Source organism: Anopheles stephensi, chromosome 3 (genome assembly GCF_013141755.1).
Source record: "Anopheles stephensi strain Indian chromosome 3, UCI_ANSTEP_V1.0, whole genome shotgun sequence".
Lineage (NCBI taxonomy): Eukaryota > Metazoa > Arthropoda > Insecta > Diptera > Culicidae > Anopheles > Anopheles stephensi.
This window is the reverse complement of record NC_050203.1, coordinates 60,437,205-60,459,893: the sequence shown is the minus strand read 5'-3', so window position 1 is coordinate 60,459,893 and position 22,689 is coordinate 60,437,205. Positions and strand designations below refer to the sequence as shown.

Sequence of the window (22,689 nt, the reverse complement as noted above, 5' to 3'; positions counted from 1 at the left end):
GCAATTTAAAAAAACCCAATCGATGATCGATTGCTGCTTTGACCGCAGCTTGATGTTGCCAGTTTATTTACATCGAACTGTCAACACAGCTAAAACACGCGTGCGGCATTTGCAGCACATTTTGCGAGAAGAAGCACAGTAGTAATGCGCGTAGCTAAAGTTTTTTAGTGAAATTACCCAACACAGCACGTATTTACAATGGTTAAATCAACGGCATTATCGCCGCCCGCGGCGGACAAAATCCTGGCACTCAAACCGCAGGTGACCAAATTCCGCAAGTACACAAAGTACCCGGGAAATTACTTGAAGTAAGTTGCGATTTGCCGATAGTCCACCTTTCGAAGAAAATCAACGCCTTTTGTTTGGCACGTTCTACAGGCTGCAGAAACCTCTAGCTAAAAAGTTGAAATTGTTGGTGAAACAAATATATGACCATGGAACGAAAAATCCTATTGTGGGGCACGAACAACCGCTCCCGTACCTCGACGAGCTGGTCACGGAGGAGATGGATAATGAGCAAATCTGGCAGCAGCTCGAGCTCAAGAATGACCATTTCATCGAGCAGGACCTGAAACAGTTTCTAGACGTCGTGTCAAAGAACGAAAAACGTTTGCAACTTGCGTACAGCACAAAACCCGCATCTCAGGTGGATGGTTCCGACGATGGTTCCATGTCTGCCGATGAGGCGCACGATGAATCGGACGAAGAAAACGGGATTAATGGAGACGGAATGGATTCAGAGGATGAGGAGAACGAGGCAAACGGAAATGGGATGGATTCGGATGAAGCGGAAGAAGCACCGAGAAAGGCGAAGAAACAGAAGAAAAAGGAGAAGAAACAATCTAAGGCAAAGAAATCGGTTGTAGACGATCGGTTCTTCAGGCTGGATGATATGGCGAAGTTTTTGGATGAGGAAGATGAACGTGAAAGACGAAAGCAGTACGGACTGGCCGAGAGAAACCCGCTGATCGAGATTGATTATTTTGATGAGCATACTGGAGAGGTATGCGATCTGTTTGCCACTCGGACACGAGAGCTTTAGGAAGACTTATCCTACGTTTGTCTTTTTTTTACAGGACGGTGAGGATGGCGCTGACTTGAAATATGCCGATTTCTTCGATGACGAAGACGACGAGGAAGATGATAGCGAAGACGACGAGGAGGACGAAGACGCAGAAGACGAGGAGGAGGACGAGGATATGGAAAATGAAGCTAACAGTGATGACGCTGAAGTGGAGGATGAAGAAGAGGATGAAAACGACAAGGAACCGAAACAGGATGATGGTGAACTATCCGATGAGGCGGAAATGGAACGCAACCGGAAGCTACGGTTCGAAATCTACAAAGGAGAAGGAGGCTTTCCCTCATCGCTAGAAAGTCCTGCCAAGAGGACGGCCATTGATCAGCCGGATTCGAGCGATAGCGAAAGTGAGGATGAGAAAAAGCAAGGCAAAGACGATGGACCAAAATCCTCGTACGAACTTCGGCAGGAGAAGCTCAAAGAGAAGATAACGCAAATGGAATCGAAGCTGCTGAAAGATAAACCGTGGCAGCTGAAGGGTGAAATTTCGGCCGAAACAAGACCGAAGAACTCGTTGCTTGAGGAGGTGCTAGAGTATGAGCACACAACTCGCCCTGCGCCGGTAATAACGGAGGAAACGACGATGCGGCTGGAGGATATCATTAAGCAGCGCATAAGAAACAAAGCGTTTGATGATGTGGAAAGGAAGGTGCGTCCACCTGAGAATCCTCGCGAGTACCGTAAACAGTTGGTGCTGGATGGCGAGAAGAGTAAGGAGTCCTTGGCCAAGGTGTACGAGCAGGACTATTTGAAGCAGCTCGAGAAAGCTAATCCCGACGCGGATGGTAAGTGAATCGAGTTGTGTTTTTTTTAAGTTTTCTTGTTAAAAAAAGACTTAATCGTATTACTTTTGTTTATAGTTCAAGCAAACGAAGAAGAAGAGGAACCGAAAGAGCATAAAGAAATTCGTCAGATGATGAAAGTGGTCCTTGCCCAACTGGATGCACTCTCCAACTTCCACTACACGCCACGCCCGGCCGCACCGGAGTTGAAGATTCTTACCAACACGCCTGCCATCAGCATGGAAGAGGTGGCACCGGTAGCCACGAGCGATGCCAATCTGCTCGCACCCGAGGAAGTTCACCGTCGGCCAAAGGGAGACGTCATGTCCAAGGAGGAACGCACCAAGACAGATCAGAACCGCGAACGGCGGTTGAAGAAGCGCTTCCAACAAGCAAAGTTCCGTCGCGAAGCGGAACGCGAGCAGAAACAGCTCGAAAAGGCTGGAAACAACAACTCCAAACAGAACCGAGCACTGCAGACATCGCTGCTGAAGAAGGTGACGAAAGCGAAAAATGTACAGCAAATGGTGGAAACATCGTCCGGACCGGCCAAGTCTTCCAGTGCGTTCTTCTCGCAGCTGCAGGATGAGGTTCGTTCACAGGTAAAGGCGAAGGCGGACGGTACGGTGAAAAAGAAGAAGAAAAATACGGACAACTTGATAGCCAGCAGTTTGAAGCTGTGAGAAATGTGTAAAACAGATGTAAGTGTTAATAAAGGGGAAATCTTGTTTCTTCAGCAAATAATTAGCAAAAGCTAATATTATTCTCTTCGCTTATCACTCTCAAACTGTGCTCATATTGTTGCTTCATATCTCAAACACTGTAAACCATAACGTTATGTTGTTCTATTACGACCGGCTTTTTAAATGTCCGCCTGCATTTGCGTATCGCTGAGCTGAATTTTCTCGCCCGGCTTGAATGCCGGCATACCCAAATATGGACAGGTGGCACACCGGAATGCATCTCCCAGATAGCACTGTAAGTACATGGAATAAAAAAAACTGTTGTAATGGCTGCGTAGGATAAACCATATCCTGTTGACTTACACTTCCACAAGAAGATTTCGCTGTGGTGTCGATAACTGCTTTGCCTTTTGCTTCTGCATCCAGTTCTTCCGCTAGTCCGCAGGAGCAATCTTTGCAGGCCTTTCTTTTGCCGGTTGTTCCACAAACTATAATAGCAGGTAACTTATGATTGTTATTTATCCATCGCATAATTCGTCCGGTCGGACTTACCTCGAAGAGATTCGGCAGACGGTTTGGCCTTGTCTTCCTCATCCAACAGTTCCTCGTCGTCAATGCGTTCTTCCTCTTCATCATCGTCCAGTTTCCATACAGCGGCTACCTTCGATTTGTTGGCAAAGGACAGCTTCGATTTTGAGCCAACTTCGTAGTCTGGTTTCTCGCCGACGTACACTGGAGCGCGAAAAGGGGAACCACATACAAAACCATATCATAACCATTTCGTGGTTAGGTGATAATGACCTCCCCTCCCTTTTAAGCAGAAGATTTTATCGTTTACCATTATTGTCCGATGCCACAATGTTGATAAATCCCGCCAGCAATAGATTAGAACGTGCCTGCTCAACGCTTGCTGCTGAATCATCTCGGAACACAACTTTGCCCTTGGGCTTCAGCAACTTTACCAGCAGCGTTACAAGAGTTGTGTTTGAGGTGGAAACTTGTGCCAGAATTACATCAAATTGTGAATTTCCATACTCGGCTGGTTGGGAGAAAGAAGTGGTGAGAAAATCAATGGAAAGTTTACGGGACCAGCCCGCACATAACCGATCACATTCCAGAACTTACCAAGCTGCAGACGGTCAACATTTTCCACATTCACCTGCACTTTTGGAATGGATTTGATTTCGTTCACTTCCTTCTCGATTTCCGGCCCAACGGCACCGCTCCACAGGTAAAGTACGTGATTATTTTCCTGAACAAAATTCATCTTTCTGTGCGTTTTGGACTGTGCAATTGTGCTGCTCTTGCTCTTCAATTGAATCAACAATAACTTGCCGTTCGACGACGCATTTGACGTTTACAGCACGGTCGATGGACGAACGTGTTTAGTCGATTTATTTCATCGATTAATTTCAAATATTTCTTAATTTTTATAATATTTCACTGCTTATTCAAATCGCATATGAAGCCATTTTTTTATAAAATAATAATAAATTCTACTGCTTAAAGCATTTTTCTTCTATTTAGCATCCATATCAGAAATGTTATCCTCCCCGAATCGAGCTACACGTTTCATCGATTTTTCACCCCTTTCTGACAGCTGCATTTTCACGTGCGGTAACCTTTTCTCTTCACGTTGCTCGGTAGCAAAACAGAGTGTGCCGGGACGAACGATGGAATTGTAGGTGCGTGGAAAAGCACCGTCCGTCCGTTCGTATTTGTTGCTAACCAGCAACATAAAATGCTCCCAGTGTTGTTCCGCCCAGTGTAATGCATAAATTCCTCGCAAACGGGCGATTATGGTGCGACCTAGTGCGTCAATCCGGGCCCAGAATCAGCGGTCGTCCTCCGTTCGCTTTCTGCACTCGGTTGGTAAGTACACGGGGAGATGAGTGCGTGATGTTGTTTTGATTGTGTAACCACCAATCGATGAGTCCTTCTCGTGTGACGAAATTACCTTGAACAAGGGTTTGGCTCTATTCTTGGCTTCTTACGTACCGTTTTTTTTGTTTGTTTGTTTGTTTGTTTGTCTATATTTATGTTCCTTGCAGGACACAACTGGCGCAACATCGAGCGCGGTACACCTGTACGCTATCAGGAAGCGGCATAGCGGAAGCAATGACACCGATTCCGCACAGTTTAGTAGCGATGCGACAAAAACATCTCCGGTGCATCGACCGGTGGCCATCCCGTTGGCTGTCCCACTGTCCGTAGTACCGCCCGTAGTGGACGCGAAAGCGTTAGTTAGTGAAATTAGTAAATCGGTTGGTTTGCCGGCGGGAAGCACGGTTAGGAAAAGTGGAAAAATTAGCAGTGAAGATGGAGCGACGGAACCCGTGGTTGCCTCCGTGACGTCTCTTCCTGGCTTAAGTCGGTTGATTTATCACTATCTAATGCTATCAAAGATCCGGTTGACGTGTAAGTGTACATAGACGATGGAATGCGCAAATGGTAAATGAGATGCACAGCGCAGTAACACACCGTTTCCATTGCAGCTCTTGTGGTGTTGACCGCGATGGCCGGATATGCGATGGCACCGGGATCGTTCGAGCTGGGAACGTTTCTGCTATGTTCCGCTGGTACAACACTCGTTTCGGGTGCGGCCAATTCCATCAACCAGGTCATTGAAACTTCGTTCGATGCTCAAATGGCCCGCACGCGCAATCGCGTGCTCGTAAAAGGATATCTTTCGTAAGCGTTAACGAAGCATGATAAATGTGTCGAACAGCCAACTTATGTTTCCTTCTTTTTAGCCGAATGCACGCGGTCGGATTTGCGCTTGGTGCGAGCACGGTCGGATGCAGTATGCTTTACTTCGGTGTGAATGAAATGACGGCCGCACTGGGCGCCGCCAACCTTATCCTCTACACCAGCATCTACACCCCAATGAAACGGTACAGTATTTTGAACACCTGGGTCGGATCGGTTGTCGGTGCCATCCCTCCACTGATGGGTTGGGCCGCTTGTACTGGCGGAGATCTTGGCGCCGGTGCATGGATTCTGGCCGGTTTGCTGTACTGCTGGCAGTTTCCCCATTTCAACGCCCTATCGTGGAATATTCGGCCGGAATATCTGAAGGCTGGCTACAAAATGATGGCCAACTCCCATCCGGCCCTCTGTACACGTGTTTCGCTTCGCCATACCGGTTTTATTACGGGTCTTTCGCTGCTCGCCCCTGTTCTGGACGTAACGAACGTTTGGTTCGCACTGGAAACACTTCCTCTGAATGCGTACTTTGCGTACCTAGCGTACGATTTTCATCAGAAAGCGGACAGCAAAAGCTCCCGGAAGTTGTTCCGCTTCTCGCTGCTGCACTTGCCCCTGCTGATGGCACTGTTTCTGTTGAACAAAAAGCATTGGCTGTTTAGAGAGGACGGCAAGAGCGATGCGGTGGAACTGGAAGGTGGTCTCGCGGATGGTGCCATGGCTACGGGTGTGCTTGTGAGTGGAGGTGCAAAGAAAGGCGAGGAAGGTAGTGAATACCTGGTACCAAATATTGTGGCCGACATTGGAGCTTCAACACCATCCCCTGGAAGCATCAAGGCGATCGAAGATAGCCTGCTATCGAACGTGGCCACTGTACTTCCTACGGCAGGCAAGCAAAAGCTTTGAACGGATGAATGCTACGACAGAGATGCTATTGTACAAAGGAGCTAGATTTACGAAGTGATATAGAATCAATGATCAATAAAATGTCGGAAGAAAGGAAAATATTTCCCACGTTTTCAGCAATAGAAAGGAGTGGAAAGGAGAAAATTGTCGTCCACGCGACTGGCTGTAAATGAATCGTTGTTGATTTTCGCACAATGTACGGACAACCAGCCGGCCAAAGTAATTTATATTTAAGTTTGCACTTGCCTTTAGTTAGTTATTTATTAGAAATAAAAGGATTGAAATAAGCAAATGAAAGCCAAGCTTTGATAGCATGATATGGGCACAATTTAAAAATCATGAAACTCTTTAGCCTCGTCCATAAAACTAGCACCAGCTACGAACGGTTTCAGATTTAAAATTATTTTTCTTCAGTTAAAAAAGCAAAATCTATTCAAATAAATCATGTTTAAATACTAAATAGCTTATTTATAAACCACAAGTATGATAAAATAAATTATTTATTCTCTAAAGTGCCATTTTATTTGCTCTGCGCAGATCCGATGATCGACCACTATCCAAATGTTGTTGCCGAATGCGAAAACGTCAAATAAAACGCCATTGAAAGAATAATAGAAGCGTAGTGCGTGTATTTCTCTTTACAAAAAGTGTTTAAAAAAGTCTAGTTGTATCGGTTGTGTATAGTAAAGATAGGCTCGTGGCATACGTGCCGCGCTAAGAGTAGTTGAAATTGTATAGTTGCGTATCGTGTAGGACATAGGTTATCCCCACTGCCGGTACCTTCCGTGTGAGCTTTGTATTACCCCAAGCGCGAGTGTAATCCCTAGCTATGGCCGATCCGCTAAGTTTGCTGCGTCAATACAACATCAACAAGAAAGAAATCATCGAACGGGATGGTCAGATCATATTTGGTGAATTCAGCTGGCCGAAAAACGTGAAAACCAACTACCTTAAATATGGGTAAGCTGGGGGACGGCTTCCCTTGCGTCCCTTCCCGTACTAGAACGCCCTTTGTTTTGTTTGTTTACAGTTCTGGAAAGAAGGGTGCACCGAAGGAGTACTACACGCTCGAGTGTTTGTTGTACATACTTAAAAATGTGGGGCTGCAGCATTCGGTGTACGTTCGACAGGCCGCTGCCGAGGACATACCGGCCGTCAACCGTCCGGATCGTAAGGAGCTGCTGCAGTATCTTAATGGCGAAACGAACACCTGTGCCAGTATCGACAAAAGTGCCCCGTTGGAAATTCCGACGCAGATCAAGCGTCCGGCTGAGTCGGACGGATTGGACAGCCTGGCGAAGAAGGCCCGGTACGAGGACACACAGGTGCAGAAGGTGAAGGAACAGCTGGCAGCTCGGTTAGACGTGAACAAGAAGGAAGCATCGGTGAACATAGACAACATTAAGTATGTTTAAGCTGTAGAAGGTCATTCCTGAGGGTGATTTCTTACTTACTTTACCGACGGTTCCCCCTTCTTGCAGATCTCTTTCGGAAACGATGTCGGTGGAGAAAATTGCTGCTATCAAAGCGAAACGTTTGGCAAACAAGAAGGTCACAATCAAACGTACCGACAACGACGATGCGATGGGCGTGGGACCCGATTTGCGCGTTATTCTCGACTTTGACGTCGACTCCACGAAGGATATCGTTAGCCGCGAACGGCAGTGGCGCACGAGGACAACCATCCTGCAAAGCAATGGCAAGATATTTGCCAAAAACATTTTCGCCATACTGCAGAGCATCAAAAACCGGGAGGAAGGTAGAGGCCGTCCACAGGCACAGCCGGTCAAGCTTCCCGAACCGCCCCGAGTCAATCGTCCGCAGCCCCAACCGACGCAGTACAATCGTTACGATCAGGAACGGTTCAACAGGCAGAAGGAAGAGACGGAAGGTTTCAAGATCGACACCATGGGTACGTACCACGGTATGTCGCTGAAGCTGGTAACGCAGGGTTCGGCCGGTCAGAATAAGGCACAGCAAAACAGTTTAAACAATAACAACAGCACCAGCAACAATAACCTGTCGGCCGGTATGCCACCGGGACGGCCAAAGGAACTGATTCCAACGGCCCAGGCACGGCTGTTGGCACAGAACGCGGCAAATAAGCGGACATCACGCACACCGATCATCATCATACCGGCGGCGACGACTAGCTTGATTACGATGTACAATGCGCGGGATGTGCTGCAAGATCTGAAGTAAGTGTCGGTGGTCATGGTAACGGGTCAAGTCAGCGAGTAACGATTGACATGGTGCTTTCGTTTTAGGTTCGTTACTACGGACGAAAAGAAGAGAGGCGGATGTTCGCGCGAAAATGAAGTGCTGATCCAGCGCCAGAAGGCGGGCAATTTGACCGTTCCGTATCGTGTGATAGACAACCCATCGAAGCTGACGGCGCACGATTGGAACCGGGTGGTGGCCGTATTCGTTATGGGACCGGCGTGGCAGTTTAAGGGCTGGCCTTGGGATGGCAATCCGGTGGAGATATTTTCGAAAAGTAGCTATCGGGTTCCAAACGGGGTTATTTCTAGCGTAATGGTACAAGAACACATTAAATCGATTCGATCGATTATCATCCTCCTTTTCAGTCGCTGCCTTTCATCTACGGTACGACGATCTCAAGCTGGACGCAAATGTGGCCAAATGGGCTGTGACGGTGCTGAACATTTCGAGAACGAAGCGCCATCTGGACAAGGCGTGTCTGATGGCGTTCTGGGAGAAGCTGGACCTCTACATGACCAAGTACAAACCGGACCTTCGATTCTAAATGACCACCAGAGAAGCGATGTAACAGCAATACACTACTAGCGCACGAATGCGGACTCGCTGGAGCAGCGCAATAAAAACGATAGGAATTATTTTTAAAAGCTCATCGGGCGGACTTGGTAGCATTCGCTTTTGCCGAAAGAACCTCTTTACACAGCACTGCAGAAAGAAACTGCGCCCGAAGGGTTCGCATCGGGGGTAAAGAATGAAGTGTATGACAAATCGAGCGCAAACAATTTCACCACCGAGAGTAGCAGTCTCGTTAAAATTGATAAATTCGACCCGAAAGCTGGGTGGGATTAAAGCGAAGGTGATTAAGATATCGGCCAGGACGCGTCGCACAATGGCAAATGTGCAGATAAAGCGCTCGATACGCGAAGCCTTCGGGTAAAAGGTTTTGCACTAGGCATGTGGAAGTCTCGGGAGCGATTATCTTTGCTCGTTTTCGGCAATTCTGGTGCTGATCCGCGCTCGAATGTAACGCGAACAGAACAGAGCTGATTGTGGCGCATCAGCGAAAAGCGGTTGTGATTGTGGTTTTGCGTCCTAACAAACGGTAGGAAAATTGGTAACGAAAAGTTTAGCAGCATTGGATTGGTGGTAAAGAGGTTCACCTTGTGTTTGCAGACATTCTTCGGTGGAACGGAACGATTGAAAACCCTTCAGAATGCATGCCTCCCGCAAGGCACTGAACATGATCAAGTATCTGATCTTGATGCTAACGTTCATGTGTGTTGTAAGTTAACCTTCGTAAAGATAAATCTGGACAGTGGATCGTTTAAACAAAACTTCCGTTTCGCTGCAGGTGATTGAAATAATTCAAATCGTCGTTGGTGCGGTGTTACATCGACTGTTCGCAACCTACACCGTCTTCATTGACAATGACTTTGTGCGTGCGACTCACTTCCTGATAGCGGTCGGTATCGTGCTAGTGTTCCTATCCATTTTCGGCTTTGCTGGTATTATTTTCGAAAATGTGATAATGATATTTTTGGTCAGTATGGTGGTGTTGAGTGTGAAGCCGTAGGTTTACTACAAACAACTAACCGTTTTTCGGGGATTTTTTTGTTTGTTACAGTACGCGGGAATGTTCAGTTTGGTTGTTATCCTGGAGATCATCCTTGCATCGGCCGCATTCTCGATGTACAACCGGGTGGATAGCATGCTTACCCGGCGCATGAACATTGGCATACAGGAGTTTTATTCCGATAGGTTTATGCGTTCCAGCTTCAACCATATGCAAACGACGGTTCGTATTGAAAGAATATTGTTCGGTGAAGTTTAAACTAATATTAATGTATCCTTTCTCTCCCCCATAACAAGATGCATTGCTGCGGTATTCAATCGTACGTCGACTGGAGTAACTTTCATCCTGATCGAGAGCTACCGAACTCTTGCTGCCGTCGTTTTGAGGACGGTTGTATGCCCCACGAACGTGGCTGCCATTCACCGATGTCTGATTTTATAGGCTCTCGCATCCACATGATCGCGACCGGCACGACGATTATTATCGTGTTTCAGGTGGTCTGTATCATTACGGCCATCATCATGGGAGCCCGGTTGTCGCTGTACAAGCGGCGACTGAGGGAAGCCGGAATGAGTCCGGGCCCAGTAACGGCGCCGGAGCCTATCATGACCGAGAAACCAAAATATTGAGATTAAAATGCAAAGCTTTGGATTGTTGGGCTGCTCTAGCGTTAAGGATTGGAGGGTATTAATATAAAATGTTGAGATAACAATGGAATAAATGAAGCTTTTGCTTGAGTTACAATAAGTTAGCAACTTCCAACTGATACTTTTATTTTCCAAACTCCAATCTGTACTAGTGTACGAAGGAAGTAGTAAAATGAGTAAACGAAGGAGTAAAATGAGTTATTCTTCTAAATACACACATTAAAATTTAAAGTTAAAAGCTCAACAGGGCGAAGAACACATTTTCACAGTTTAATTACCAATAAAATACCATAAAACGGTTAATTTGAATAAAACTGTCAACTGCCCGATGTCAGCTGTCGGTTTGACACTGGCAGAAGGCGATCTCACGCACACAATCGCAAACGACCTGTCAGTGGCTTGCTTATCAAAATAAAAAAAATAATCTGAAATAATATCCGTTCGTAAATACGTCATCCTCCGCTGGATCGAAAAGAAAGCAAAATCATCTGTGTTTTTTGAGTCATTTCCTGGACTGGCCTGATCGAACGGCACGATAGGCAGCAAACGCATATTTACTCGATTTAGCGAAACCGTAGCAGAACGCAGAATGTTTCGTACATCCGTGTTTGATAAAAGTTTGGGTAGGTGAAGGAGGAGCAGTCTGCGAGAAACACGGGAACAGTAGCCCCAATTGTGAAAATAATGTTTTGCTTGCTCTTTGCATTTAGAAAATGCTACCAGCAACCTTAACCTGGAACCGGACTGGCAGGCGATACTGGTCATCTGTGACACCATCCGGCAGGGCGATGTGAAGTGAGTACAGAGCACGGCGAGCACCGTGTCGAGTTGGGCTGGACATTCCTAACCAGTAGCATTTACTTCCAGTGCCAAGTATGCCGTGCAGGCGCTGAAAAAGAAGATGCAATCGCCGAACCCGATCACGGCCATGTACGCCCTGCTGGCGCTGGAAAGCATCGTAAAGAACTGCGGTACACCCGTGCACGACGAGATCGCGAACAAGGCCAACTGCGAGATGTTCCAGACGCTGGTCAACACTACGAAGCACGAGGAAGTGAGGGCGAAGATGCTGGAGCTTATACAGGCCTGGGCGTACGCGTTCCGGTCCACCATAAAGTATCGCTCGATAAAGGTAAGGGTGGGTTGGTGTGCTGTGTTTGTTTGCGCATCAGCCGCGAGTTGACAGTTGTTTGGTGGCGGTCGAACGCGAAAGGAACACGCATTCGTATGCAGTTTGCACCCCGCTACGGTCTGTGTTGGTGCTCGGTGTAATTGGATTAGTGTACAGGGAACATCGGGCTGAATCATCGGTGTGAAGTTGAAAATGACGGTAGGGTTTACATGAAAATGTTGTTGTTTCGTGATAATTTTTCTAACTCTTGCATTGTAAAATGCAGTAAATATTGTGCTGTTATCATTTACGCTACCAATTGCAAGGAAGGAAGGAAGATTTTAAACGATTTTGTTTCGATTTTAGGCCCAGAAACACCACAACAAAGAACGAGAAAACTGTAAAGTGCAGTGTTAACAACCTAGAAAATGCAGACTTTGGTTAACTTTACAGTAGATAAATCAAATTTTCATATTTACAGAGAAAGCGTCCTTACACTCGTGTAACCGCCGTGTAACGACCACAGCTCTTTGTCTCGATTCATTGTCTCTGACATCTTCAAGTGCAAATATTTGCTTAATTCTTGTGCTAACTTTTTTTCTTCTCCTATATCCCCCCAAACAGGATACGATGAACATTTTGAAAACGGAGGGCCATAAGTTCCCGGAGCTGAAGGAAGCGGATGCAATGTTTTCCTCGGACATTGCCCCCGATTGGGTTGATGGAGACGTTTGCCACCGTTGCCGATCGCAGTTTACGTTCACCGTGCGCAAGCATCACTGCCGCAACTGTGGACAGGTCTTTTGTGCCCAGTGCTCGTCGAAGAACAGCACGCTGCCCAAGTTTGGCATTGAGAAGGAGGTGCGCGTATGTGACGGATGCTACGCTCAACTGCAGCGACCGACCGCAACGCTTACGAAGAAACCTACTGAGGAAGAAGATTTGCCGGCCGAATATTTGACCAGCTCGCTTGCCCAACAGGCACAGGGTCCGGCACGCAAGACGGACGAAGAGCTGCGGGAAGAGGAGGAACTCCAGCTGGCCCTTGCGTTGAGCCAATCGGAAGCGGAAACCAAGCAGCAAGTTCAGGCACGTCGGGTCACGTTCCACAAGGCACCGGAATCACCGGAATCGCAAACGCCCCAGGCGCAGGTCAAACGAAGCCCGTCGCCTGTTGAAGAACCGCCGGCCGATCCGGAGCTGGCACGCTATCTGAATCGCAACTATTGGGAGCAGCGCCAGGTGATGGATTCGCCGGCCTCGCCATCGGCACCGAGCCCGATGCCAAGCCCGATGCCATCGATGCAGCCGATCCTTCTGACCAAGAGCGCACCGGAAGACGCGGAGATTGACGAGTTTTCCAACATGATGAAAACGCAGGTGGAAATCTTTGTGAATCGCATGAAATCGAACTCGAGCCGGGGTCGGAGCATTTCGTGCGACAGTTCGGTACAAACGCTGTTCATGAATCTGACCTCGCTGCATGCCCGGCTGCTCACGTTCATTAAGGACATGGACGACAAGCGCATGTGGTACGAGCAGCTGCAGGACAAGCTGACGCAGATCAAGGATTCGCGCGCCGCTCTGGATGTGTTGCGGCAGGAGCATCAGGAGAAGTTGCAGCGCATTGCTGAGGAACAGGAACGGCAGCGACAGCTGCAGATGGCCCAGAAGCTGGAGATTATGCGCAAGAAGAAGCAGGAATATCTGCAGTACCAGCGCCAGGTCGCTTTGCAACGCATTCAGGAGCAAGAGCGTGAGATGCAAATGCGTCAGGAGCAGCAGAAGGCCCAGTATCGCATGGGAACGGCATTCCCGTTCATGGCGCCTGGTCCGGCACCGGGACCAGGACCACAGGGATCGCCTGTGCATGTTGGAGGAGTGCCTGGTGGTTATCCGGGACCGGGATATGGACCGTACGGTCCAATGCCTCCAACGAACGGTACACTTCCACACTATCAACAACAGCCGCAGCAGCAGCAGCAGCAGCCACCGCAACAAATGTTTTCACCCCAACACACCGGACAGTACGGAATGCCTGGTGCAACCGCTCCGGGTGCGGACGGACAGGTTCCAATGCAGCAAGGCCCGATGCAACCGCCACCCGGTGGACCTGGCATTATTCCTCCCGGGATGAATGTAATGCCTGGACAGGTGCCACCACCGGGTGCCATGAATATGCCTGGCGGCGGCCATATGCCAGGGGCACCCATGATGGGCCCTCCACAACAACCTCAACCACAGCAGCAGCCGCAGCAGCAACCACCGCCGCAACAACAACATCCACAGCAGCAGCATCCCCAACAACAACCACAACAATTACCACCCCCAACTCAGCAGCAGGCCGGTTTAATGGGCGGCAACCCAATGCAACCGCCGAACGATCTGCAGCATCAACAACAGCAACAGGGACAGATTCCTCCACCGGTTGCGATGCCTCCCGTAGTGCAGATTCCTCCACCCGCGCCGATAGTTTCGGCACCGGAAGCAGCACCGGTAGCCGCTCCACCACCTCCGCAAGCGCAACCCGCAGCCTCGAATCCTGAACCAGCTACGGCCGAATTAATAAGCTTTGATTAAAGAAAGGAATGGTAGAAGAAGCTAGACGGAAATGCCCATCAAGTATCAACTATTACAAGCAGTGGAGCTGTCTGTTCAGAGCTTTTTCGTTCTATTTTCCCTTTATTATATGCAAACACTTCGTTATTGTCAAACTGCTGCGTAAGCGCAAAATAATTATGTACCGAACCACATGATATGATAATGAAAATAAATCTTACTATGACAGGTTAAGAAGTGGATGTTATTATTGAGTAAAAGCTTTTAAAAAGTACCTTTAAAAAACGTATTTGGTAATTATGTATCGAATGTTATAAAAGTGGTAAAAGGTTCCTCGCCTGTAGAGCTTTCATCGTACTTGCTTGCAGTGTGATAGTCCAGGCTTGACGCGGCTTGTGGCGGGATAGCTTTGCAAAACCGGAACTCTTAACCATGTGAAAATGAGAACTCTTCGACGATAGGACGATGATGCGACGACTACGAGATCTTTTGGTCGATCACGACGTACCTTGGTAGACCTTTCCCGTTGAAGTTTCTTTGTAGATGAACCACAAACAGGCCCTTAAATCGAAAGCGTAGCTCTTTTTTTTATTCGTAAGGATTTTTAACTACAGTGGAACTACAGTGGATTTTTAACTACGAGGGCCAACGAGGCTCTCGTTAGCCTATTAGACTCAAAAGCTAGGCCATTTCAACTATGAGCTCACTTGACATATATAACGTGGGTGAAAAGGTCCTTTAGTGTGCCAGGTCTCTTAATACACGAGGCTTGATAGATGACGGGAATTCATGGTGTATCAGGCACTTACCAGGCCCTTAGAATGGCGAGGTCTCTTTGATTAAACGATCTCTTGGAACGACGATGTCCTTCTTGTATAGACCTTGTAGTGAAATAGAGATCTTGTCGACGAGCATTAAAAGAACTCTCTGTTGAAAATGACAGCTACCAGGAAGGCACTTTCTACTACGAGGCTTCCTGGTAGCTGTCATTTTCAACAGAGAGTTCTTTTAATGCTCGTCGACAAGATCTCTATTTCACTACAAGGTCTATTAGTACATGAAAGTTGGATGAAGAAAACCTCAACGAGGTCTCTAGATAGATATACTTGATACTTGGGGCTCTTATGACCTTGGAGTCTCTTGGTAGAAAAGACTTCGATAACAAAATCTCTTGGTAAACGAAGGATCACGAGACTTCTCTGATTAAATGGTGTTTTAGTAGGTAACCTTTTCTTTGCAGATGAAGCCTTTTTGATCATCAGAATCAGGCATTACGTCCTTTACGATGATGAAGGTCTTTCGAAAGACGAGGTCATTTAGTACATCAGGGCTCACCTAAAAAGTCTCTTCGTAGACGAGGGATGAAAAAGTTTGGAGGATATCGCACCTTTGACGACAAATGCCCTTGAATGACGAGCCCCCTGAAAAATACCAGGCAGCCGCCCACTGTTAACTGTAAGCTTCCACTCTCATTTTCATGTAAAAAATACTGCCATAACAGGTTATACATCAAAATATTTTCTGAAATACTTAAAAAAAATTATCAAAAATTTGCATTTTTTTATCAAACGACATGCCCTAAAGTTTGCAATTCACATCACAAACTTATCTCGCGAGTATCTATGAAGCATCTTTCTTCAACAGCTTGTTATGGGGGCAACAAAGTCAACTAACCGCAAATAAGCACGCACAGCCTGTGCTGTGAAGTAATTAAACTTACTTTCATTGTTTCGTCCGCGCTTGCAATTCTGTTCGCCGAGATTGCCGAGGAAACGAGATGGACAGCTTGGTTAGATTTTTATGAAGTAGAGAGAAAAAAAACCATCATACATCAATCCACCCCCGGTTGCATCCGATCGACGCGAGATCCTGGTGCACGTTGGTCACGTCCGTCTCGCATTGTGTCACTTTTTTGTTTGTTTTTCGTTTCGACATCCCTTATCTCGATCGATCACGGCTACAGGCGTCGCGGTGCGGGTCGCGTGAGTTATCAGTCATTCGCATCACGAAGTCTATAACTTTCACGCGGACCGAACCGCGTGGATCGAGCACGGGTTTCCGCCAGATTGTCTTGCAGTAATGAGGGTGATTTTCAGCCGGATGGGGTGGGTGGGGTATGGAGTGGCAGCTCTCCTTTGGTCTGCCGGTTCGAGATCTGAGTGAATGGTGCGCGTCTTTGTCGTACCGGAACGGTTACGAACATCCTTGAGACGGCGGCTTAGGCCATTGACAGCAGGTGCGAAATCTTCGGCCGGGAAGCAGCATACACTAAACGGAATAAAGGAATCGGTACTCGGCGCCCATCAGTATGCCGCTTCTTGCTGAATGCTTGAGCAAGAGCTTAGCAATTTCTTGTGCTGTGATCAAGTCTCGTTACCTTAGCCGTTTTGTCGATCAATCAGGTAAGTAGCAAATTCTTGTAGTAGCTTGGAGTCAAATAACCGTGCAAACCGTAGGACATAACCCTTTAGCCAGTGAGAAGTGTCGGAGATTAATAGTAGCTGATTAGGAGACATTTAAAATGGAAGGACGCGCGACCAGATGAATCAGTTGAGGCATTATCGAACTGATAGGGATTTATTTGTGCAGAAACTAATCCAACATTGGCCTATTTCGACTCAAGGTAGTTTACGGCGAAGGACGTCTAAATTGATAGCGTTAAGTCTGATGTCATGATGAGCACGTTACACGTGATCGTGGTTGGAACGTGTGTCTAAGTATTTACAATTTGAGATTGGAGGTTCATTTTAAAAATTTAAAATATTTTTTTAATGTACTAATGGTCTTCAAAAAACCTGCAACATTTGCTTTTTTATGACAGTTCATAATAAGCCCAAAATACTTATTAAAGAGGTTAGACTTTTGTTTCATCATAAAATGCAAAGTTTCTTACGATCACCACACCAGCCCGCTGATAAGGTTAAAGTCATTCAGAAATATTGCCACTTCGTTTGGTGTCGGGTGGTGCGATGCACAAGTGCGCAGCAAGCATGCCGTAAATCAATTGCAATCGCGTTGTAACCCGATAAATGGTGGGTCCCTATGCAGACGGGTACACTCCGCGACACCGTACAAGGAACGCAAAATTGGGCAATGGCCTAACCGCAGTGGGATGCAGTCGACAGTTGCCTCCCCACTCAAAATCGGTCTGCGGTCGTGTTAGGTTTGGCACCAGTCGGAACGTCGGGACGGGGATCCAACGTTTGGCATTTCGCGCCTACCAATCGCGCACACCCAACCAGAACACGTCGCCCCTTCTCCTTAATGAACTCCTATGGAATGCCAGAACGTGGAAGTGAGTATCTTATACCACCTGCTTCTGTCTGCTCACCAGAGCCATACGAGAGTGTAGCAGCCACTATCCGTCGCACTATTGGCAAGATGTCCTAAACTGTAGAAAAATAAATGGAAACCCGAGCGCGAATGCGGTTTTTCCCGTTCCCACCAGCAGATCCGTCCGCGTGGAGGGCGCACCTGCAAGCATCGATCGCCAAGTCGGCGTGCCCGGTACTACGACCTGATGGTTTATGGGCGCTTGTACAAGCGAGCTTCGGTGCACACACGACGAGCGCTTTTGGACAAGACAGATTGCGAAATTTTGGAGGTTCCAGCAGGCTCCCGGACGGCTGTCTCGATGGGGCCCCGGGTGTATGGTGCAATGCGAGCGGGAGTCGAACAGTGTCACCGTGTCGTTTGTAGGAACGGAACGCATCGAACGCCACACACTTCCACTCCATTATGGACCACCCTGCTCCGTGTGTGTGTGTGTGTGTGTGTGTTGTGCAAGATGGTAACCGTGTCTCCGTGCTGTGGGATGAAAATGGAAAGTAGTTTTTCGTCGGCATTTTCCGCGGGCTCGCCGGTACCCTCCGTCCGCAGTCGGGTTGGAGTTAGAAAAGTAGGTTGCTGTGTGCTGGTGGCCGGTCGGTGGTACGTGCGAGCGTTGTGCAATGTGCCGTTTTGAGGTTTTGGGACCCAGCGCCAGAGCGCGATCGTGACCGGTGATCGCTTCCTAATTGAATCGTTCGCCATACGATCGTTGGGTGGGAGTATATTTGAGTGGTAAGGTATTAGTTTATCTAAGCTAATTGGCCGATTATTTACAATACTTGCTGTACGTTGACATGATCTTTTCAGCCTTTCTTTACTACTTCCCTAAGGTTTGATTTTAATGACAGGCGATCCTCTAGCAATAAGGAACCATTATCCGGAACGCGATAAACACGCAATTCTAATGAACCATAACAAGCAGCCAACAAATCAAGCAGTTCGTAGATTCGCCCGATAAGAGAAAAAATAGTACAATTATTTATGATGAGAATGACCTGACCAGCATGGGAAAACGAACCAGTAACGTGAAAAATAATGTTAGAAACAAATGACGATCTTGATCGAATAGCAGCTGTAACTTTTCGATGAGCCATCAGTATTAAGCTTGTTTTGATAGAGATGGCGACTTACAGTTGATGGGAACAACTAGTGCGATGGTGGGGAAGTCCAGCTACTCTCTTTTCATTTTGCCTTGGGAAAAAAAAATTCTCGGATGATTGATTCGGGGAATAATATGTCCCTATGTGTGGAATATAGTATGGGTCGTCGTTCTTCACTCCCTTTCAGACAACCTTCCCGTACGCAGGACTGAATTGCCTTACTACGGGTCAAGCAACAGGCAGCCAGAATCGCCGAGACCTCAGAGGTTTTGTTCTTCTTTTTTGTCCTAACGACCTCTTAAGGTCATGCTAGCCATTTCTGGCTTACTAGTCTTATTGATACCGCATAGTTGGATAGTCAAGTCCTCACATTACCATGGGAGAACGGCCCAGATGAGATTTGAATCCCGGGCCTACCGTCTATCACCACAGTCGCAGCTACCAGGGCGGCCCTTAGAGGTAGTAATGCCAAATGAGAAGAAGCAGTATAGCCTCAATTGGACATCTCCAACAAACCAACAATGTTCTATGTTTCAATTATGGATAAGTAAGTGTGTGAGTGATTTTCTTTTAAAAAATACAGCGATCTCCGTACACTGAGTTTACTATAGTATTTTAGTTATCTGTCAGGCTCTGAAAGGTTGATAAAGTCTTAAGAATAATGCTGCACGGGGAATACAAGGACATTTTTTTGTTCTCAATATTGAGATAGCTTGTTGACATACTGAAAAGCAACGAAATGATAAAAACCGTACGGGGCACTTCCAAATTCAGGGCCAGGAACGCTCGTTTTAATTTTAAACTTAACGTCCCGCAAGAACTCGAAATCTGTCATGTCATATCTCAGTGTAATTTCTAGTTTTGGTCTCAGCAACTTTATGATCTGTCTAGCTTTGACGATCCTTCAGGTTATGGCTAGAATAATAAAGATATTTGTAACTTTGTAACTAGACTGTCACTCTCCTAGCTTTCAAGGATCAGGCTAGGTGCAATTTAATCCTCAGTGGTGTTTAACTATTTTACAGGATTTTTAGATTCCTGTACAAAGTTGTAGAATTTAATCGCACTCTAGAAATGTTTGCAATTTCTTGTCAATTGTTTTACCCGCTCTAGCCTCCCGGTAACCTGCACCACCTATATTAGGAAACGCGCGCCGTATCAAAACCATTACTCACCATGCGAAAGATTTATGACATCGTTACAACCCGCTTATTCGCACCAAATCAATCGCCGGCATGATGCAGCGGTGCGTGTGCACGCGCCCTTCGCGCTGTGGATAATAATAAATGTCATGGAACTTGATCTAAGACGACATTCTCGGCGCCCGATTAGTTGGCGATCGGCAGCGGAAGGTCATCGTTGTTTTAATGCGCCTTGCCCTCTGATTAAAACGAGTATTAAGAAGAAGTCAGACGGGACGAGGAAAAATGACTTTACACACGAGAAGCTTTTTCATTCATTTTCCCTTTTTACCTCAGCGGCTGCTGCCTCCAGCCCCTCTTCCAACCGATGGCTGTTTTGTTTTGATATCTTGCCAGCATTTGATAAACGAGCAACGTGTTTGTTCGAGGTGGAGTCCCATCATAATGGGACACGTGGTTGTCGGTGGTTTTGTCGGTTCTCTCGAGGAGGGATCGGTAGGAGTCGATCCGTTTGGGTGCGTAAGTCATTATCGTTAGCTGGCGGATGTTCATTAAAATGTACTCTAGATCGGAGGTTGGAGACTCTCGAAGAAAAACACAATCGCACGTGTTCCGCGGACTCGCTTGTCCGTACCGTAGTAGCGCACTGTGAGGATGTAAGGGTACGGGCAAAATTTGTCGATCGCGAGACGGCGCTGCCAAACGGTCGCTAATTGCAAGGCCATTAATTAAACACCTCAAATCTCTCGGTGGTGGACCGGCATGTGGCAGATTTTCGTGCATAATTTATCATAACTTAGCCGGGCGGGCTGGCCGGTTCTTCCCCGTTCTTTGGAGGCGAAGTTTGTAGTTCCCATTAAGCTGGCACCGTCAAAGGTTTAGGGTTAAAGGTTGGTTTGGGCGTTTTTTTGTGTATGTGTGTGTGTGTTGGGTATCTGTGGCTGTACCGTTGTTGTCATGCGCGTATCGTTCAAAGTGCAGCCGGGGAGGGATTGAAGTATTAGATCAGGCCATACCATTAACGATCGGAAGGTAATTTGATGATTGTGCACAGTTTCCAGCTGCGTGCGAACCTGCTTTGATTGCATACCCTGTAAAATGCAGGCGGAAGTTTAGGTGGGCTACACCCAACAGGTAGGAGGGGGCAGGTACGTCACACACCCGTACGTCACCTGGTTCTCGGAAAAGCTCGATTAAAGTACTGTAATTGTCGAATGCGTGTGTCGCAAACTTAGAACCTATTGTCGTGTGTGGTACGCTTCGAGCGCAATTCGCTCTTTGTTTTACGTACCTCATGGAAGCCCTTTTTGCCTCCCTTCCTCCTTGATCTGCTTGCCTCTTTGCCCTCCAGTGGCAGAAGTGAAAGTCCACTCTGGGACGCATCGTTCCTGTGTAACCGTACAAACGTTCAAGTCCAGGGCCGTTCATGGTCATGGCCAGGTTCGATGGCAATTCCTGGACCTTATGCACACCTTCCTGGTAGAGAGCAAAACAAAACTCTGAACAAGGAGCAATATACTGCCTTGCGTACGTTGCCTGTTATTCCAGACACGGAGAGATCTTTCGAGAGGATCACGTCCCCCAGTAGTGTGTTTCGCATAAATGTGATAACTTCCTTTTTTGCTGTGTTGATTATATGTTTTATACGAAATCCAGTGTTTGAACTTTGAATGAATCATAAATCTTCATTTTTTTGTAGCATTGTTTGCTTGTGAATCACCATTCTCACCATTCAGCTCATGCAGTGTCATTTTCAGCGAATGTCCATTCGGGAGTCTTGATGTTTTTACTGTACTTTAGTATCATTAGACTCTCAAGGTGTTAATTTCTGTGCAGTACGTTGTAATGTATCTCTTCTTTTTTTACATATGGCACATCTGTTTACAGACCCGATAGTGAGATAGTAATTAAGAGATGTCAAAAATGGCGTCTGATGTATGAGGATGTAAGCAATAGAGAGAAGTAAATAATATTTTAAAGGATGTGATGATTGCATTACAATTTAAAGGCATACTCAAAAATGATAAACACACAATTAATTATAAAATAAAATTTAGGGTTATCTATATAAGCTTAAACAGCGCTAGGGCTTTGTTCTTTGAGGCGCTTGAATGTCATCAATTATTTGAATATTTTCTACAACTCAGTGAAATAATCGATCAATCGTTCTCTAAATAATATACTTCTTCTTATAGCAGGGAGTTCTTATAGCATTCTTATAGATATCATTAAAATGGTCCGCTTTTGAGGGGCTTTAGTACATCATTAGTTAGGTTTATTACTCACAATTGATAGTTCGAGTTAATGATAGTTCATTTAAACTTGGAATTGACATCGTAAGAATGATAAAATAAAGAAGTAAAATTATTTAAAATGTAAAGCAAAAAACTAAAAAACACTACACTACTGATTCGGAGTACGATCATATGGAAATAAAAAATTGGTTTGTAAACATCTTCTCCACGTTACCACCTTCTACCGTTCCGGTGTGACGAAAATATTAAGAATGTTTTCGAAATTTTTGCGTCCCAGGCCTGGAGAAACAAACAACACGCTCCATCTGGAGGGCCTGACCGACAAAGTTCACCCAAAAAAAAAAAAATTGTTTTTCGCAACCACGCGGCGCCAACGACCCGACCAGATATACCGGTTTCGGTGATTTCGGCGTTTTGGAGCAAGTCGGGCGCGGCATGGGAGGAAATAGCTCAATTGTTGCACATTTTTCGCACAAGCTTACCAGCGCACACGAAACTGAGCCGAACCAGGAAGCCGTGTCTGGTGAATGGAATGGAGCAAAAGAAAGAGATTGGATTAAAAAATATATATTCTGAAGATATTCAAAGCGCGTC

General features: G+C 46.6%; 7 protein-coding genes across 9 annotated transcripts in view; 6 read left to right on the top strand and 1 right to left on the bottom strand.

Annotated features, from left to right (window-relative positions):
- Window positions 1-70: 70 nt before the first annotated feature.
- Window positions 71-2,610, top strand: LOC118513528 (U3 small nucleolar ribonucleoprotein protein MPP10). The gene is made up of 4 exons (XM_036059400.1): window positions 71-308; window positions 379-1,003; window positions 1,077-1,866; window positions 1,942-2,610. Exons 1-4 carry the CDS (start codon window positions 199-201, stop codon window positions 2,544-2,546), a joined length of 2,130 nt encoding a protein of 709 aa, XP_035915293.1. The 5' UTR covers window positions 71-198; the 3' UTR covers window positions 2,547-2,610.
- On the bottom strand, window positions 2,592-4,040 carry LOC118513533 (anamorsin homolog). The gene is made up of 5 exons (XM_036059405.1): window positions 3,672-4,040; window positions 3,385-3,585; window positions 3,099-3,278; window positions 2,910-3,034; window positions 2,592-2,839 (listed from the first exon to the last, which is right to left on the bottom strand). Exons 1-5 carry the CDS (start codon window positions 3,811-3,813, stop codon window positions 2,726-2,728), a joined length of 762 nt encoding a protein of 253 aa, XP_035915298.1. The 5' UTR covers window positions 3,814-4,040; the 3' UTR covers window positions 2,592-2,725.
- A 9-nt stretch (window positions 4,041-4,049) lies between these two features.
- Window positions 4,050-6,259, top strand: LOC118513530 (protoheme IX farnesyltransferase, mitochondrial). Its single transcript, XM_036059402.1, has 4 exons — window positions 4,050-4,418; window positions 4,598-4,964; window positions 5,042-5,237; window positions 5,300-6,259. Exons 1-4 carry the CDS (start codon window positions 4,317-4,319, stop codon window positions 6,156-6,158), a joined length of 1,524 nt encoding a protein of 507 aa, XP_035915295.1. The 5' UTR covers window positions 4,050-4,316; the 3' UTR covers window positions 6,159-6,259.
- Window positions 6,260-6,739: 480 nt separating this feature from the next.
- Window positions 6,740-9,030, top strand: LOC118513529 (parafibromin). Its single transcript, XM_036059401.1, has 5 exons — window positions 6,740-7,118; window positions 7,189-7,563; window positions 7,640-8,356; window positions 8,426-8,655; window positions 8,747-9,030. The coding sequence occupies exons 1-5, from the start codon at window positions 6,988-6,990 to the stop codon at window positions 8,923-8,925; spliced, it is 1,632 nt and encodes a 543-aa protein (XP_035915294.1). The 5' UTR covers window positions 6,740-6,987; the 3' UTR covers window positions 8,926-9,030.
- A 126-nt stretch (window positions 9,031-9,156) lies between these two features.
- On the top strand, window positions 9,157-10,702 carry LOC118513534 (tetraspanin-6-like). Its single transcript, XM_036059406.1, has 5 exons — window positions 9,157-9,480; window positions 9,552-9,660; window positions 9,730-9,918; window positions 10,003-10,173; window positions 10,248-10,702. The coding sequence occupies exons 2-5, from the start codon at window positions 9,592-9,594 to the stop codon at window positions 10,578-10,580; spliced, it is 762 nt and encodes a 253-aa protein (XP_035915299.1). The 5' UTR covers window positions 9,157-9,480; window positions 9,552-9,591; the 3' UTR covers window positions 10,581-10,702.
- Window positions 10,703-11,020: 318 nt separating this feature from the next.
- LOC118513527 (hepatocyte growth factor-regulated tyrosine kinase substrate) lies at window positions 11,021-14,502 on the top strand. 2 transcript variants are annotated; one of them, XM_036059397.1, is made up of 4 exons: window positions 11,021-11,221; window positions 11,309-11,393; window positions 11,466-11,730; window positions 12,334-14,502. In XM_036059397.1, exons 1-4 carry the CDS (start codon window positions 11,188-11,190, stop codon window positions 14,287-14,289), a joined length of 2,340 nt encoding a protein of 779 aa, XP_035915290.1. In that variant the 5' UTR covers window positions 11,021-11,187; the 3' UTR covers window positions 14,290-14,502. The 2 variants fall into 2 exon arrangements, with proteins under 2 accessions (XP_035915290.1, XP_035915291.1); XM_036059398.1 differs by lacking the exons at window positions 11,021-11,221; window positions 11,309-11,393; window positions 11,466-11,730 and adding an exon at window positions 11,759-11,928.
- A 1,870-nt stretch (window positions 14,503-16,372) lies between these two features.
- Window positions 16,373-22,689, top strand: part of LOC118513524 (ATP-binding cassette sub-family G member 1) — a 28,802-nt gene continuing 22,485 nt past the window's right edge. The window contains exon 1 of one of the 2 annotated variants that reach the window (XM_036059386.1): window positions 16,373-16,670. In XM_036059386.1, the coding sequence (XP_035915279.1) occupies window positions 16,577-16,670 (94 nt within the window). In that variant the 5' untranslated portion in view covers window positions 16,373-16,576. The remainder of the gene's footprint in view (window positions 16,671-22,689) is intronic. The other variant, XM_036059389.1, reaches the window with a different exon arrangement.